The 19,550-nt window shown below is 38.2% G+C and overlaps 1 protein-coding gene across 3 annotated transcripts in view; it reads right to left on the reverse strand.

Annotated features, from left to right (window-relative positions):
- Positions 1–4,693: 4,693 nt before the first annotated feature.
- Positions 4,694–19,550, reverse strand: part of TSHR (thyroid stimulating hormone receptor) — a 49,836-nt gene continuing 34,979 nt past the window's right edge. For all 3 annotated transcript variants that reach the window (XM_005148861.2, XM_005148860.2, XM_005148859.2), the window contains 3 exons: positions 15,923–16,000; positions 7,679–7,867; positions 4,694–6,098 (listed from right to left, as the gene is read on the reverse strand). In XM_005148861.2, coding sequence (XP_005148918.2) covers positions 4,694–6,098; positions 7,679–7,867; positions 15,923–16,000 — 1,672 coding nt within the window. The remainder of the gene's footprint in view (positions 6,099–7,678; positions 7,868–15,922; positions 16,001–19,550) is intronic.

Raw genomic sequence — 19,550 nt, forward strand, 5'->3', positions numbered from 1 at the left:
GGATAGACCTAATGAGATCCAAGCCCTGTGCTGCAGTTGATGACAGTTTGCCATAGTTTTGAATAGTTACCCAATATTTTCAGGCTGGAAAATAAGGACAAACAGTTAAAAAAATTAGAAATTTCCACAGGATTGGTATCCCGTCTAGTCTGAGAACTTGTTAATTTGAGGTACTGTGGCAATTTGGGTTGGGGGGGTAGGCAGGCATGGGATAAGAGTAGAAAGCTAGAGCTGATGGGTTCTGTTGATGAAACTCTGCATATTGTGACCTCAAAGTACCTCCATTTGTTCACATTCAAATTGTGATTTCTAGTCACACAAAAATAAGTTGGGTCAGGTGGAAGTGACTAAACAGATCAAAAATAATTCAGCATTATGCAAGTGCATTATTAAGTCAATGTGAGTTCTAGATTGATGATGCTGTCAGAATCTCTCAGTGTGCATCACTAAGACCTCTTGACCACCTTCTGTTCCAGGGCGTGATGATGGCTCTTCAATACCTTGTTGCCTTAGCCCACAAAGCATCATCGAAGTGCAGTATAATATCATATGTTTTCAGAATCTCTGACAAGGAGGAAGGAGGGGAGTGCCCAACAGAAAGGCATGATATCCAACTAATTTTGTGCCTCACCCTGTCCAACTTTAACTGCAAACCAGAAACCATTTGATTACTGAGTGGTTTTAGAATGAGTTGCCTGGCGTCTTAAGAAGTCTTCCTACGGTTCTTCATAGCCATCTTTTTTTCTTTTTGCTCTGAGTATCTTAATATTATGGCAGACTTTGTTCTTTTGCTATTCCGTCCTTTTTAGAGGTTCCTTATGCACATACTGAAAAGCATAGCTCTCCTAGAAAGAACTGTTTATTCCTTGCCACTTGTCAGCCCATTGGATTTTCTTGTTGCTTGTAAGCTTAATTGCTCTAGCTGATGCCATTTAGCATCTAGAGCTGAGAAAAACCTTTTGTTGTAACCTAAAGCTTCCTGTAGTAGGGAAGCACAATTACAGGCAGCAGCAAGGTACACAGATACTGAAGTCAGCTGAGTTTTTTGGCATTGAGAGGGTATGTCAAGAGGTAATTCATTTGAGCACTTTGACAGTTTTCAGCAGTGGGAGTTCTTTCTCAAGTGTTCTTTTTTTCCAGGTATTGCAAGGATCTCAATAACAGATAATCACAAACACACGGATGACAATTACTGAATGTAAAATTCACCAGCTCAAATTCTGGCAAATGTGTGTCAAGGGACATCTGCTGTGAGGGAGGATCTAGTGGGAGGGAGGGGTGTTCTGTAATGTCGCATATGGGCACGTTAGTTATTCTGAGAATTCCTGCACTAGGGTCTCTACCACACAAACTTCATACTACGTGTTTTCTCATAAAGTACCTAATCCTTAGTCACAGTGGCTGTCACGTACAGATAATTAGATTCCAGATTCGGTCTTTTGAAGAGGACCTCATGGTTGTTAGGTGATTCTTGTTGATTATCTTGAATATGATTAATGATGATTTTGGAACCCCAGAGCTTAGCAATACTACAGCAGTTCTTTCCATCCCTGCTGCACTGCCTGAGATGGCCATTTAGGACATCCCTTCCCCAACTAGTGGCGTGGAAAAAAAAACCCAAACTTCTGTCAAACAGTGTGTCATGTGGTCAGTCTTTTTGGCTGTAGGCCCACAAAGGGGGGCAATGAAGATGAGTGCAAGAGAAATAGAAAAACTATTTTAAAACCTTCAGAAAAAAAAAAAAAAAACAACAACTTTCAGGACCTCTTAAAATTTCAAACAAAACATTTTATTCCAATGTTCTGCATTATTTCTAAAGTATTCTAGAGGAAATATGTACTGAATGCCAGCTATAATACATCTTGCTGAGACAGATTTAAAATAGCAAGTGTTACATAAGGGTGTACACAAAACCAAAAATGGCTGAAGGGATTGATCAGAGCAGAAATAGAACAGAGTATCTATAGAATACAAACATTTACAAGAAAAAGTCTGGTGAATAAATTATTTTAAGTCTATTGCCTGGATCTTTATAATAGCTTTTAAAATATTTTTACCAAGCAAAACACAAAAAAGAATGCACAAGACATATATCAGAAATACCAAACTTTGTTCATAAAAGCAGTATTAGAGAACTCTTTTAATAGACAAAATGCATGCAATGATAGAAGATAAAAAAGTTAATTCATGTGTAAATATATCCTTCATCTATTAGTAACAGCAAACAGCTGTGTTAATTCAAAAGCATACTGCAGTCAATCCAGCATGCCACATCTTTCCCATATCCTACTAGTTTCCAAATGGAACAAATAATTCTGGTTTGTTTTAAGGTAAAATAGGTTTGAAATAAGTGAGCCATGTTATTTTTAAAAGCACTTTTAAAATAAATGTAGTTTTCCCTCTCTTTCTGAAAAATACGATTTCAGCTTAGATTTTTCTTTTCCACTGGTACAGTGGTACATATGAAGTCTGTAGCATAAATGTCCATTAGAACTTGATTGTCTTTGCTGCTCGGATACTAAATAAAGGTACTCAGGAAGCTTTTTCTTCCCTTTAATGATTATTAGGACGGTGAAATTATCAGGAGGGTGAAAGATTCTGGGGGCAGGGTTTATGTCTAAGCATAACACATTTTGTGTGGGACTCTTGAGCAAAACCAAAGTGTTCCAAATGCAGCTGTTTCAAGAGTAGGAAATTTTGCTGATGCACATGCTTAAGTTACCCTTATGTTTCTAGTTAACACTGGGTGAGTACACATCACAGAAGAGGAGGTCATAAATTATTATTTGCATGGCTTCCAGCAATTCTGGTTTAAAAGTGTGCTGAGAATGAACAAAATATGGAAGCATGCCTTTCACCAAAATAAGCAGCTTGATTTAATCTATAATATAATACTGTAGGTTTTTAATGGTGTTAAAGACAAAATCTTTTTTTTTATAGGACCATCTCACAGAGTTGGTGAATATAGGCCCTTCAGTGATCTGAGTTTCAGCTCACTGAAGCAGCCTTTGTTTGTAATCAGGAATATGAAATAAAATTGAGTTTTAATTGGGGAGTATTATGTACATGGCACTTGCAGTCATGCAGTTTCCAGCTGTAGTAGCTAGCAGTTTAAAGGGCTCTACCATTATGTTTTTCTGGATACTACTAACCCATTATAAAAGATCTGACTATTGTATGCTCAATTTAATTACAGTTACTCAAAGACTATAATTGCATTAAAACCAGCATATGTATTACAAAATGAGCCTAAAATACCTACCTGAAGGTAAAGATTCACCCAGTATTCTCCATTCTCACAATAAGCCTTGCAAATAGATGAGTGAAATGATCAATGACAATCTTGAGAGCAGTCCTACAGAGCTGGTCCCTACAGTTGACTAAGATCCTGCTGTCATAACCAGGCACTTGGGCCACACAGGTCTCAATGAGCACACGGGTGCAGAGCAGCTCCTACCCTGAGTAGTATGTATCTAAGCTACAAACAGGCTGTGGCCAACCAGAAGTTAACAGTGTGGTTTATGTAGTGGTACATTACACGTCATCTATGTTATCCGACTGTTATCTGACATTCCAGAAGTCAGATAACAGCTATCACTACAAGATGAAGAGATGCTCTTAAAACATGTTAGAGGAGCTAGCCTTCAATTCAGAAACTGAGGGGCATAAAGTAATCTGAAGGCACAATACACTCCTCTAAGTGTAGATTTGAGGCATCTCAACATAGCAAGTGCTAGAAAGAAAGTCATTCTAGCCCTGTAAGAGAGGGGTAAGTAGGGATAGCCTTAGTAGTGAGAAAAGCATTAATTACAGAGTGCTCAAAGAAATAAAAACATGCTCAGATTAAACAGCAGTGCACTCAGGTAAAGAATGGATAAGTGGGAGAAGATCTAGTACAGTCTTAAGTATCAGCCATCAAACTTGACTGGGTAGACTGGTCTTGAAAACAGATTCCAACTAAACTATCTCCTAAATAGGTGTATCAAGAAAGTGAGATAGCAATACTAAGGGCACGAAGACAAATGCCCTAATGGTTTTTAGCTATTATGAGCAGATTAAAAATCAATTACATTTGCCTTTTGCCACTATAAAGGCAGTATGAAGAAGCTTCCTGCCTCACCCGCTACACCAAGAACTGCAAGCTTTGTTTAGATCAGGATGGCAAAAGCAGAAGGCATCTGTTCTAAGCCCCTGTGGAAGTTTTAGGAGTTTGTTGTTAGAAAACCATTTGATCATTTTGACTCACAGGCAGTTGGCATTTGAGAACTTCAACCTTCATTTTTAATTCTTTCTTTTTTTTTTTTTAAATCTCAATTATTAAACTGTGTCCTTTTTTTAGTCGTACAACTACCTCCAATTTTTATGCTTGGTCTCCTGCTTCCCTAATTTTTTTAGATGGGTATGTTTTGTATTTGCTGATTATATATATTAATTTTCCTATATAGATAGAACTTTCCCATCTACTTCCAATATTATCATTGGAACAGTACCTTATGACCTGTACTGATAAGATTGTGAGACAGGAGGTTTAGCTGAGTGACTTGTCTAAAAGAAGACCACCCTGCAAGTACTTTCAGATGTCACAAAGGATAGGCTAGGGAAAAATGATATGGAGAATACATTATCTTCTCACTCAGTTCACTGTATGTATAGCCACCTCTGGACCAGATTGTCGCTCTCATACTATGAGATGTCATAGCTCAGTTTGCTTGCATTCTTCTATAAGAATTTGGTTCTGCATTGTCATGGCAGGAATGTAATCACTGGCTGGGTCTTGAATGCTTGTAAGAATATGACCTATCCCTCGGCTGATTCTTTGCCCATAAGAGCCACTACTGTTTTTGGCTGAGATTGTCTGACCTCGGTAGACTTGAGCCCGATGCTCACAGATACCAAACTTGCTTAGCAGGATAAACACATCTCTTCGGAAAGCTTTGGTGAAAATAGCATAAAGAAAGGGGTTGGCACAAGAATTGAGTGGGTAGAAGAGTACCAGCAAAATCTTGGAATTGGTGACAGTTATCAATGGTTTGTTCATAATGGCAGATAAAGCATGGAAAGAGATGGGAGCCATGCACAAGAAGTCGGTGAAAATCAACACAGCCATACGCTTGGCAATTTTGGTGTCTTTGTCTCCTGACTTGTACTGGGGATTTCGCACAGTTACATAGATTTTTATGTAGCAGGCACAAATGATGACAAAAGCAATAATGTTACATATTAAAACGAAGACGACGTAGGCTTCAGCCACTGTCGTTTCAGTGTCCATAGGCAAGCAGATGCTGACTTTGCTATAACTGCTGACGCCAACCAGTGGCAAAAGGGCAAGAAGAAAGCATGAGAACCACCCTCCCAGCATGATAACCAAGGCATGCCGAAGACGAATCTTTCGATCTGGACGCATGGCAAAAATGATGGCATACCAGCGCTCCAGGGTGATCACAGTCAGGGTGTATACAGACAGTTCACTAGCAAATACTGTGAAAAAGCCAGCTGTGTTGCAACCAGGCCCAGTCTGCCACTCTATAGCATGATTATAGTATTCTGACCTGGTGTAAAGATCCACTGAAGCAATCAGGAGGAGGTATAAACCCATGCAAAAATCAGCGAAGGCCAAATTACACATTAGAAAGCGTGGTACAGTCAGTTTATAATGGCTGGTGAGAAGGATGCAAAGGACAAAAATGTTACCTAGGATGGCCAGCAGGTTTACGAACCACACCACGATCCTCAGAAATTGATATCCCATTATATCCTCACAGGGATTAAACTCATCAGGTTCTGGAGTGCATATTACATCTTCATTGCTTCCGCAGACAGGATAGTCATAATGACTGTCAAAGGTCTGGACATCTTCTGTTTGAGGGTTCTTGAGCTCTTGGCCAAACCCAAGATTTCCTTCTCCATGCTCTTCCAAAAAAATGTAATAATGGGAATTTTCAGGCAAATCTGTGAACTTGGTGGTTTTGTCATAAACGGTATCAGTGTGGTCTGTGTATTCTTCTGCATAATCTTTGTAAAACGAATCTCCGAGAGCTTTAACTGATCGTCTCTTACGAAAGCTGCTGCTCTGGTTACATGTCAGGTACTCCAGAATTCTGAAAGAGTAGAGGAGAAAATCACTGCTGGCATTTACAGTCTGACTGGAGTGCAGCAAGTAAACAAAGGGGGGCACTTCAAAAGCAAATCACCGTGAATGAAAATGTAGCTATAAAACTGTGATCAGGTGTGTTTCTGTTAATAGAATATTTAGTGAATGATAAGCATGAGCATTTCTGAGCTTTTTTTTGAACTGTATTTTTTCCCTTCTCTGTTGCTGTCAGCTATACCCAGTAGTAATTTGGTTTGTTCAGCATCTATAATCCCTCTTCCTCTTTGGGATCTACATTCTCAGTACATAATGACACTTTTATCTACTGTTTATGACTTCTTAACTAATACAGTAGTACTTTCCTTTGCATTTTTGCTCACAAGTCTATTTCTCCCAGAACTTCCATCATTTTAATTTCTGATTTGTGTATTTTCTGCAGGTGCTTTAGAGCCAACTAGCAATGTAGTGGTTAGAAATCCCATACGTCATGGTGTGATGCACCTATATTTATAGTCAGAAATTATCCATACTTTTTACTAGGAAAAATATTGCAGTTTGGCATCAGGTATTTTAATCACTGTGACCCACTGTCACATAACCTTTAGTATGTCTCATTTCGAGGTGCATAGAATTGAAGATTGCTTACAATTTGAGATTGCATACAATTCAGTCTGAGAGATTTTTATTTCTGCTAGTAGATATGCAGATTTTTTATTCTTTCAGTCATTAGATTGTGCTTGGTTCTTTCTGTACTTTCTTCCTGTTCAAGTTTTAAATATCTTCACTCCTCTGTTTTAGTTCTATCCTCACTTTCCCAGTTTGTTGTAATTGTGACTATTACTGCCTTGCGAGTTTATTATTGAATAATTCATGTACTTATCATAGCCTGGTTTTAATATACTATGCATTCCATCCACAAATACTGCAGTACTGGAGACTGAGGCTGTATTCCTCAATCAGGGGCTGGATAAGAATTCTCTAAACCTTAATAAACTTTGGAGAAATTCACAGTGCATTTGTATTCTGCAGTAGAAGTCTACTGCTTATCAAAGTAAGTCATCCTCCCTTTCTCCCTCCTCCCCGTATGACAGCACAAGTCGCTGTATTGCATCAGGACATCTGTAAATGTACTTTTTGCCTCACAAAAGCTATCCACACCGGGTCTGATTAGAGGCTGGAAATCCTGCTGAAATGGAATTTGAAATATTTGTCTACAGGGTTAATCCAGAATCATCTGTTCAGAGCTTTTCAATTAGAATGAGACATGAGGTTATAATCCCTCCAAAACTTCATTTTCCAGGCCTTCCTGTAGCCCATTCTGTGTTATACAACACATTGCCCTTTTTCCTTTTTTTTTTTTATTTCTGGGCTCAACAAAAGGAGAAACTTTTGAAAAGGGTCCTACAAGTTGTTATATCAGAAAGTCTTTCTTCTGTCAGTTTGAAATTGTAATTTCTATTTCAAAGAATGTCCTCTACCAAAAAAAACAAAGGTTACGAAAGTACCAATAGATATAATTTTATGTTAATACTAAACACTGTCTTTATTTGTATGCTTTAGAATGGAATATAAGGTAGTAAAACTCACCCACTGTTTTTTTTCCAGCTCTTGAAAGCACAGCAGTGACTTGGATATGATAGGTCAGCTCGCATTAGCTGAAGAAATAGCTTTACAGGTGGTAATTTCTTTAAAGCCCAAGTATTTTTGGCTATTAGTTCTTTGAGGCTTTCCAGTCCTTTGGATGGAAGGTTAGCAATGGCTGTTCTGGAGACATCCCTAGGTAAAGGAAGAAGACAAGTGTGTCAGAATATCCAGCAACTAGATCAGGTGTTTGGTTTTTTGTTTGTTTTTTTTTTTTTCCTCAGATTCTCCCAGTAATTTTAAGAGTTTCACAGAATTCTACAGGAAAAATCAAATCCAGAGGAGATAGGAATTTCATATCACTGTAAGTTCTGATACCACTCAAATTCAGGTAGGAGATGAATTTCTCCTGTGATTTGTTTGGTGTTTTAAAGCTCTTGTGTGTAATGCCTCATAGTGGAGAATATGGATGATACAGAAATGGCAGAACTTTTAAAATTGCATCTTTAAAGTGAAAAAGATACAAATGACTGTGCAAAAACAAATTAAAAACTCTTAAAAAAATCACATCTTGCATTGAAACAGCGACTTTCCTTTAGACCTCTTTAGACTCATTTTAACCTATTGGGATACTTCAGTAGAAAGTATTGTAATTATTAAAGCAATAGTTCTTTGTAAACCAAAATTATACTCTTTTATCTCAATCCATCCTGAAACACTCAGAAAATTTAGTGTTACGTTGATGCTTTCTGTTCTTCTGGTACTGAGTCTACCTCAGCAGATACGTTGCACAGTTCATGGGGGAGGTGGCTTCCTTCAGAACTGCCAGGTGAACATCATCTGGTCCTGCTACTGTTTTTCACTCACTTTTTGCTTTAACCTAAAACCTATTCTACTGACACTAAAAGTAAAGATGGGTTTTTTTCAGAGTTGTACTCTTTAAAGAAGTATAAAAGTATATATATATAAAGCATAAAAGATTCTAGTGCAGGAACACTGTTTGAAGCCAGTGTCATCACGAACACCCTAGCAATAAACAATTCAGCTTTTTTTTATGTGTTGTTTCCCACGAGTGCTGCTCTTATCCCTCTAGAAGTCTCACCCACTGGCTGGTTTCTTGCAGCTAAAAGAAAATTATTAATAATTTTATGCTTAAAAAATTGCTTCTGAAAGGTTTAGATTTACTTTACTTTTTTCTTTTAATTTGCTTGTGTTTGTTTTTAAATTGAGTTAGAAATTGCTTCCCCTTTCTGTAGGAGGGCTCTCTTTTTTTTTTTTTTTCCTAATAGCTTCTTTGTATCATACCTATTCAAATATGTCACAACTAGTTGATTTCAAGCACGTAAACTTCTTTTTTGTTCTTCTGGAGTCATTTTTGATAAGTCAAGCCCCTGAAGATAAGACAAGCCCCTGAATTGGCTTTTAGAAGAGTCTGAATGCTGTCTGCTGTCATTTTATCTTTTAAAGAGTCACAGAATAGTTGAGCTTCCAGATCATCAGTTTTGATCTCCCTGCTGAAAGCAGGGTCAGCTGGAGCAGGTTGGTCAGAGAGCTGTGTCCTGTTGACATCTCAGTATCTCCAGGACTGGAGACTCCACAGCTTCTCCCAACAATGTGTTCCAGCATTCTACCACCCTCACAGTAAAGAAGTTTTTTCGTATGTATTCCTGTATTTCAGCTTGTGCCTGTTGCCGCTTGCACTGTCACGGGACACCACTGAGGAGACCCTGGCTCCCTCTTCCCAGATCTTCCCCTCTCTGCCCTGCTGCGTGTTTATACACATTGATAAGATTTCCTTGACTCTTCTCCAGAATAAACATTTCCAGCTCTCAGCCTATCCTATGACAGATCCTCCAATCCCTTAATCCATTTAGTAGCCTTAATCAACTGCTCCTTTTTGGTTTTCACTAACTTCCTCATTTTATAGAGCTCTATTTCTGAAGCAAAACATCTTGGTAAACTAGATCTCGGACTAGATCTTACCAAGACAAGGCTGGCCTTTCAGCAACCCCCATGGGTCTCCATCAAGTCCTCATGGTGGTGGCAGCTACCTGCAGGAAGGGAACATGGTTAAATGTTGTGTCATGAGAGGTGCTAAGATTTTTTTGGGAGGGAAAGAATGCTTCACAGACTAAGAGTTCTGTGAAGATGTTCTAGCACAAGTGTATGGAGAAAGATGATCCTGTTTTGTAAAATGGATTAGGATTTCTGAGAAGTCTTGACAAAATCAGCCATCGAGGGCTGGTGAGGTAACTAATCTGTTAGCTGACAAGGGAATAGCTCTCTTGTATCGATTAAGACAAGAACGTGATAATTTTTCATGCTAGAGGAAGTATGGAAAATGAATTGGTATTGGAATATACACATCATTGCAGCAGAGGCCTGCGGAGGCTAGCCTGGTGCTGGTACTACTGAAATGTTCATAAACAGTCTGGAAAAAGAATGAGAGTAGCTGCAACGAGGCTTGTTTCTGTCACAAAGTAATAAAAGGTAGTGAAAGCTAAAGCTGATTGTCTAAAGAAGAAGGGTCCTGCAATACTAAGTGACAAAGCATTAAAATAATTGATATGATTCAATACTGATGAATGGAAAGTGCATTTAGGAAAAAGCAATCTTAACTGTACATAGATTACAATGGAGTTTATGTAATGCTCTGGAAAGATCTTGGAGTCCTCTCTGCAAATGTCAGTTCAGTGAAATTTAATAATGTTGAAGGGAAATAGAATGCTGAGAATTTTTAGGAAAGACATAGAACAGAAGAACTTCACTTTGTAAATCTGACTGCATTCAGTTCTGTAACTACTCTATGCAGTTTACAATAAGAGCATAGAAAGCTACAGGAAGGATGACTGAAAATATCAAGTTGTTTATATATGAAGTAATAAGTAGATAAGATCTTTCTCTTGGGAAAACCTAGGACTAAAGCGGTAGTAGACTATATGTGCCATGCATATTGTAAAGAAGGTGATTGGAATTATTTATTCTTGTGAGATTTGTTTTGAGGAACCTGAGAATGTGAGGGAAGAGGCTTAAAAATGAGAAAAAGGGATAATCTTTTCACAAAATTGCATCATTGGATTGTGAAAGTCAGTGCCACTGTTCACTGTGCAGGCCAAACAACAAGGTAACAAGAAGGACAATATCTCTTTTTGTTTTATTCACAGTTGAGTCACATTCCCATCAGAAATGACTGGGTCAGGAGGAACATTCTGGGGCACAAGGGCTTGTGCCTTGGAAACAGCTGCAGAGAAGAGCCTTTCCAGGCCCTGGAGGGGATGGTGTTTCAGTGAGCAGAAGAGGGCAGCCAGCCTGGGGCTCAGGTGGAGGAAACAACTCCCTGGGAGGAGAGGCGAACATGTGAAGTCCGGCAACTCAAAGAGTGTTACCAAGTGCTGTTGAAAAGTCTGAAGGAAAGGTATGTTCAGTGAGAAGAAAGGGCTTGGAAGAATTAGTTATAAGACTACATCGTTTTTATCTTACAGAATCCTTTGAAGTCTTTTATTTATGCATATTTGGGTGTGTATTTTAGCAGTTGGGTACTGCTTAGGTTTTTTAAGAAATTACTTATTTTAAACTAGGGGGGTCTGGGGGAAGATTGAGGCACCTCTGTCTTGGAGTTCTAGTTGATTTAAGATTAATCATGTTGCAGGACTAACACTAGGTGCATAGTCCCATCCATGGGCCATATTTAGCACAATAGTTCACAAGTTTGGAAGTTTCCAAAATCCCCAGTTTGGGAAATCCCTAAACTGCCAGTATGGTGTCTGCCACCAAGAGGTCTTGTGATGCTGTCTGTACCACTGCTGTTGTAGTTGGAAAAGCCTCCTTGGAGTCTGGTGGTAAATTGTCTCCCCATGAAAGATAACTTTTTAGTTACCCTACATAGGTCCACATTATGTTAGCGACAAACTGTGTGTCAACTGGTCACAAGGAAGTGTGGGATTGGCAGGTATTTTTCTACCTCACAATTCCAATCTTGATGATTATCTATTCAGAATCTACTTCAAGCAGCACAGCACCTGTCTTCAAACTAGAAAGCATAGGATTGAAAAGGTTTTAAATAATAATTACTAATCTTCAGAGCAGCATTAATCCAATTAGTTGGAGTTTGCCGGACTACAGCATCTGTGTCTTCATTCATACAGAAGATTCATGGTCCTAAGTGATTTCTTTGTTCTGTGTCATTGTACCATCAGTCTTGATTTTGGGCTGCTCATTAAAAATGGGAACTAGCTGCAGTTATGTCAGCCTCATTAATATTGTTAACTAATATATTTAAATACAGCAATGTTTACATTGCACAGAAGAGTGTCTTGCTACTACTGCTAAGCTATAGCTGGCATACTTAAACACAAGAGAATGGGCAAGAGGTCTGATAGACTTGTCAAGAGGATCTGTCTCAAATTGAAAAGGCTATAAAAGAGGTTAGGCAGGAAACTGATAAAATGAATAGTAATGAGTCATGAGGACTGGATGGTTTTCACCAAGTTCTGAAGCATCTCAAGGAAGCAGTAGTAGATTTGGTGAAAGAGGTGTGTAACCTTCAGCTTAGCTCCATGCAGGAAGCAGCACATGAGCCGCTAATATGATACACCTGGGGGAAGTCAACATGTAAAAGGCTTCTGTAAAAATAGGTCCTGCTTTACAAACCTTTCTGAGTGTTGTCAGTAAGAACTACTCAGGGTCTCTTTGGACTTTCACAAGGCCTTTGACAAACCTTTGGCAAAAAAAGCTGATGTGGAAGCAAGTCAGTCATGCTACTTGTGGGAGGTGTCAAATGTTTAGGATTATGATAAAACGCTAACAAAATTCATTTCCAGCCTAGACCCAGACCAGACTTTAGCATTTAAGACACCATGGTCTAGAGCTCACTCAGATGCTGGAAGTAGTGTGTCTGCAGTAGTGTAGAGCTCTACACTGTGGAGCATAACAGCAACCGAAGCGCACTCAACCAGTTTTAACACTGGGGATTGTTAGCTATATTGTTTTTCTCCTCACGTGCGTTCTCGTAAACCTCGTGTAATGTTTCTAGGCTGTCGCTTGCCTTATATAAAATTTGCATGCCAGATTTAATGTTGCAGAGACATTGGAGAGCTCCAGATGAAAATGGGTATAAAATGTACCTTACTATTTAAGAGAGATATTCCAAACCAACTGTATATATGATACAAGTGTTAAACATATTTGGCTGCTCAACTTCGATTTTTATTCTTGTGGGTTGTTATTTTTTGGTCAAATTCTTCACTGTTTCTATGGAGGCAGAAGTTCAGAACTAGATATAAGGGATAATAGCTTTGTCAGTAATCTTTTTTTAACAGCTGGAAACATGGAATTGTAGTGTGAAATCAAGTAATAATAATAATTTAAAAGATAATTGAGAAAATTAGACTAAATGTGTCATAGTACCACTGCAGTTTTTACCTAATCATGCATGCATTTGAGTACTGCAATACTACAGTAGTTAAAAAAAAAAAAAGCATAAAGTATGTAATACTTGGGTTTAGACTACTCTATCTACTACAGGATTCTTTAAATCTACAAATTTGCATTGTTTGATTAGCAGAATGCAGAGTGCTTCTGTGGCTTGAAGACTTTGTGTCTGGTGGCAGCAACAGAACGGAAATTCCTAAAGTAGGACCCATTCCTAGACTGGGAGATGATGTTTAAAGAGCACTTCTGCTTTTTTAAAGATTAGTTACATGTATCTTGTGTGACATTTACTAATGTTTTGAATTTGGCCTCTGTGTTTTGCAAAAGCTAATTGAATAATGAGCATGATTTTATTTTTGTTGTACACTGTTGAATTTGTGCTCTAGGCAGCAGCACTTGCTGGATCACGTAGTAAATCATGTCCACTGAGTTGCTGAATCCTAGCCAAGATTGCATTTTCAGATGAAGAGCAATGTACTGCCATTATATTGTTAAAATGTTTTTCTAAAACCAGCATTTCTATGTATATATCCACATATGTCTTAATGTACAGCAGTTGCAAAGCAATCAGAATTACTGGCATATGTTCTCTATTCAGTGATCACACTCCCCTCTTCCTCTGCTATTGTAAACTGCAAATTTAGGAAAAAAAATAATCAGCTGACTTTTAAATGCCTACTTAAATATACCATCTAACTAGGTGGCCAAAGAGTGTGGCCAAATTCACACAACAAATTCACACCCTAGTTTTTAATCACTGTTGATTTACTGTTAATTACATGCTTTTTTATGCCTTTACCTTTGAGAAGCAATACATCTCTGTAATGTCACTATAGTACCATCTCTCTCTCTAAGTATACATATTGTTAGCCATGGAGGTATATAATTCTGATGGGAGATGGGTAACTGGCTGTTCAGGCTGCAAATGTAGACCATGTCCTGAGATCGATGATCAGTGGCAGCTGGGATAGCACAATAATTAGGAAAGATTAGAAAAACTGCTTGTCATTTGAGAAACCTAATTTGAGAGCACAGATGAGAAGGAAGTTATTTACAGTTACATATGCATGTCCTAGGAAGTCATCTCTAGCCCCTAAAACAAGCTGTTTCACGTAGCTCACACACCTTAAAGCTAAGCCCTTGCAGAATGAGCTTACATGGCAACATTATTATAGCATATGATTACCCCACAACCCTTTATAAGATGCCATAAATTGTGCACTTGTTCAGCGTAACAACATAACTGGTGCTTTAAATACCCACCATAACTCCAAGAGTCAAAATCTGTGCTGCTGAAAGCTTTTATCTCCCTTAGACTTAAAATCCTTAGTGTTTTGTTTTCTGCCATCCCTAGAAAGGAGCTTTTCAACCCATTGTACCACCAGTAGCCTTAGAGGGAAGATGTGCAGTGAGCTATTTGAGACTGTTACAGCTGTAGCTGGAACAGAGACCCCAGATGAAACAGCAGAGTGCATCTTGCTTCAGGACTGTGTATTTACTGTGACACAGTAGTATCGTGATGGAAATACGGTGTCCAGGTAAAGTCATGTCAACTGAAAAATGTCTTTCTGACCAGGAACAAAATGAGAGAGGGTTTCTCTGGTGCCATGTGCATAGTTAAGAAAAAGGTCTCATTAGCCAAATACTAATGAAAAAGGTTTACTCAGCACCAACACAGCCTCTGTTGCAATTCTCCAGCAATGACTCTCTTACTTCAGTGGTAGGTGGCCTGAGCCCTCCTGAAAGCAGAAGTAATGGAAATGAAGAAGATGATCCAGCTAGCAGGGAGGAAGAGGAGCAACAGCCACCACAAAGTCTCTGAGCGGGAGGTTTAACAGCCCTTTTGAGAGCTTTTTCAGGTTTCCCTCCTGATCTCTTGACTTCTGCTTCCAGAACACCCTCTTTTGCTCTGCCTATATGGCCAGTTCTCCTGATGATGGACCAGTGCCTTGACTGTACTTTTGTTATCCAGATTGTGTAACTTTTAAGTCATGGTCAGAAAACACTACCTTCTCACTGCTGTCTCGGATCTGTCTATTCAAGGCATGACTCAGGTTTAACCCTCAGGTGATGCAATGATAAGAAGTAAAAGGCATATTAGTCATGAACCCTATGCGGACCCTGTGATTTCTTCTGTGACCAATATACTCTTATTCTGATATAAATATGCTGTTTTCCTCAAGAGCAGAAAGTAAAACTGATTCTTACATGGAGTGAGCACTCCCAGCACCACCTGATTTTTGCAGTGGAGCAGGAACTCAGTTTCCCCACTTCACTTCTCCCTCTCAGTCCTACGCACTATGTTACGTGCTAGATGATGAGTCAGGGAATATGATTCTTCCTAAAGTTCTTAAAGTTTTTCATTTAATTCCTCATTGTGATTCCTAATTTTAGTGAAGAGTTCTTTGGAGGACTATAAAATCAGACTGAAAGCCAAATGGCATGAGAAAGAAGAAAAGACAGCACTAGAGGTAACTTTATTCTGTCTGAAATTACTTTTTATCTGTTTCAATTTCCTGTTTCTGTGTGCTACTAGAGGCCTTAGTTCATGTTACAACTGTACTGCAATTGTACAGTCATAAGACAGATTGTAGTACCGGATCTTTCCAAAGAAAAATTGGTAGGAACAGTATTTCCAATGTAAGATGCAAGCATTTCTTAAATCAGTTCACTAAAGCACATACAGCATTTGTTGCTGATACTCTTTTTGTAAACATGTCATTCCCATCTCTGGTGCTCTGCTGCTAGTAGTGGTTGGAAAGAAAGTGCAACCTCAAATAGTAGTATTTTTAGAGCTGTCTCTACTTGTCTCCTACTCACAGTAGAGTTGGTCCACTGTACACTCCCAGAAATGCATTGTCATTGATAACTTCCAGGTATTTGTTCTTGTGCAGATAGCTGCAGAAACAAACAAAACACAGTGATTTGGAAATTGTTATCCGTAGGTTGGATATCATCTTATGTTAGTTGCCTAAGCAGATTTACAAAAGCAGTATGTATAAGAACCATCCTATCCCAACAACATATTGAAACATAATCAGTCACTGTATTTTCTGTGTACTCAAGGAGCAAAATACAGATTTGCTTTTTTGAAAATAAATTAAAACCCTCATCAAATAATAAAAAATAAATAGGCAAAATAAATAGGCCAAAAAAATTAGGCAAAATTAAATAGACAAAAAATATATCGTACACATAAAGACGTGAATGTAAACTGTATCTTCAGGTAAATTGTGTGGATGAGGTTAAACGGATGGTTTTGCTTCTATCAAAATGAGGTGTGGGGAATTACATGATACAGGAATGCTTAATCAACAAACATAAAAATAATGCCCTCCTTATTTAGAGGTTGATAATAAGTTTTAAGTACTTTAAAATCTCCATAGCCTCATGAAGGCTCCCAGATACAAACCAAAGTTAAGAATGAAGTTTTTTATAAAAGCAGCAAGATAAAGAGTGAGAAGGAGGACAAATCTGAAAGAAAAAATGATGCATGTTCTGTATCGCTTAGATGCAGGAAAAAAATAATCTGAAGTCTTGGGAAACTGAAAAATTTCCTGAGTGGCCAACACTTTCCTGAAAGGTGGAATTCTGCATAATTCTCCTATGATTACATGACTGGTGTAATCAAGTGCAAACATTAATTACCATCACTCTGGAAAGTGACATATAAGGAAGCATGGATTCAGGAAGTCAGGAATTTATAGTTGAGTTAAAGGTGGATGATTAAGACAGGCAGTGCAAGGCTGCTGAGCACTCAAAAAATTAACATAATCCAAGTGGGACTGTCAATGTTAAATTCAGTTCTGTGGTCTTAGATTTAAAAGTGACTGATCTAGAATGAATAGTTATTTTTTTATTTTTTATTGATTACTCTTTACCATGGTCTGAAACTGCAGTTTGAGACTTGTAAATACATGGATTATTACTGCAGGTAGTTCAGTTTAGTTCCAAATTGCTTTAGGGAGGCTATGGATTTCTGTCTGAGGCTTTTGTTCTCAATGGCCTAATAGAATTTATGGGCTTTCTGGAAAGACTCGGGAGAAATAATTTTACTTCAGTAGTTCCACAATTGCAGGTCTACAAGAGAGAGCATAAATTAAACAACCTGCAGGAGCAGCAGAAGCCCAGGTGTCATGGTCATGCTTTTCTGCCAGAGTCAGAGTGGATATATGGCACTGAGCAGATTTTATGATATTCTGTGAAGAGCAGACATGCACAGAACATGATGGAATGGAAAATTAAGCATTATTTTTATGCATGTGATGCAAGCTTGTGTGTATTAGTTGAGTATATTTGACATAGAGATTAAAAATGTGGGTTTCGAACAGTTGTTCAGCTAAAAAGTACTTTTCAAAACATTGCAGGCATATTAATTTCCTTGACAAGGTGGTTCCTCCTGGTTAGCCAGGGAGGAGGAGGATTACAGTGACAAGCAGCTAGGTCTTCTAAGCACACAGACAGGAATATGTTGAATTGGCTGAGCAATGAAAAGAGAGTGAAGATAAGGTTGCAATATATACATACGTACACATATGTGTGTTTGTATATGTACGTGTGGATTCTCTAATTCCATAAGACAGCAATTTAACCTTAGGTAGTGTTTTTACTTACTTCAGTTAACTTCTGTCAGAATGTTTACAAGAGAAATGACTTGCAGGCATCAAGCCTAGTCATGTTTTTTAACTTGAGATGGAAATTGAAATACTGTGTTGAGATTAAGAATAATCTATTAATTTTAGTAGTTCCTGGAGGAGGATGGAGAATCATGTAGCTCTCTCAGCTGAGGGGCACTACATAAGCAAAGAGACAAAACAATCCAAGAATTTTGTTTCTGTACTATAATGAGAAAGGATCTCTGAGAGAAGTTTAAAGCAAGCCAGCAAAGGGGAACGTACAGCTGTAGAAATGCAATGGAACCCATTAAGGCAGAGAACACAGACCATTGCCAGGGAAATTGTCAAGGGGAATGTATGTTCCGCTTGATGAAATGATGGCAAAATGATCAATGCTGTAAAGCCTTGCCTAGGACCATGGTGCCTCGGTAGAAGAGACTCATGGCACCTGATATTAAATGGGCTCTGGAAATGTAACTTGGTAATGTATCTATGCAGCCTGTTGAATTATGAAACATAGGTTAAAAAAAGGTAGCACGGGCAAAAGAGATAGGTTGGTAAATGAACAGTGTTAAGGATTCATTGTATGTTTTTTCTGCACCATTGTTTATCCTGACTTTGAGCTAAATCAGCCATTGTAAGTGACCCCTGAGAGTGTATACTAAAGCAAATATATTTTTTTACAGTTTATATTTGTAATTAGATTGCACTTTTCCCATTTCAGTAATTTAGACAGCTCTGCAAAACCTCATCATATAAATTTTGCCATTTGCTGGATATATGTTTTTAAAAATGTTCTTTCCTCACCAATTTTCTTACAGAAATAAACACTGGTGCAGAAGCACCATTTTGCAGAAGTCTGCAGGAGTGATGCAGTTCACTGCCCTTAATGATGTGTTAGAATGAGGGACTCGGGTTTCAGATGAACACTGTTGGCTTAGAAGTGTCATCTTGCACTTCATCCTGTTTTTTTTTACTTCTTTACCTTTACAAAACATATACAGTAATACTGTGGTTTGCAGATTTATTAGGTAGTAGTGCCATTATTCAGTATGATGATGGAAACCATTTATGCATGGTTCCACTGCTATATCTGCATTGACTGTTTTGATATCCTTAAATTACACAGGTCTTTTAAGATCCCAATACTGGTTAAAAGGCACACTGCATGGTAGAAGGCAGCCTCTGAGATTCCCCAAATGTATTCTGATGTAAGGATGGAACATAGGGTCTTTGAAAAATTTGTCAAAAGTGAATTATTGTTTTTATTTTCCTTTTTTACTTTTTTTCCTCCTTGACATTATCATTCAAAACCCATTAAAATTTCTTCCCCTCACTCTTTTTGTTTCTTTTTGCTCCTAGTTGCATCAGATTCAAAGGACCTGGGATCAGACCCAGGGAAAACCAGGTACCTTCTTTGCTGTACAGTGGCAGATAAGCAAGAGTTCAAATTAGAAATGTCAAAATACAGAAAAAGAAATATTTGCCTTTTGCATTAACTTAATGATGCTGCTAGAAACAACAAATCTCCAAGCTTGCACTTAGCAAAATTACACCTTATCTTGGCATATGGTAACCAAACTACTTCAGAAAATTAGTTTAGAAATTTCAGTGTAGTCTATCAAACAGATAAAGGTTTTACCACTGATGTTCAGCTCTCTGGTTTACCTTGTAAATCTGGAGTAGTGCTTTGCTCCAGGTAAAAGAGATATGATTTAATTAGGAGAAAACTCTTTGTTGTAATAAACCACTTTTATGGCTGGTAGATAAAGCCCTGAAAGTAAGCTTTGTTATAGTTTCTTTTTTGGTTTGGAGTTTTTGTTTGGTTTTGT

Source organism: Melopsittacus undulatus, chromosome 4 (genome assembly GCF_012275295.1).
Source record: "Melopsittacus undulatus isolate bMelUnd1 chromosome 4, bMelUnd1.mat.Z, whole genome shotgun sequence".
NCBI lineage: Eukaryota > Metazoa > Chordata > Aves > Psittaciformes > Psittaculidae > Melopsittacus > Melopsittacus undulatus.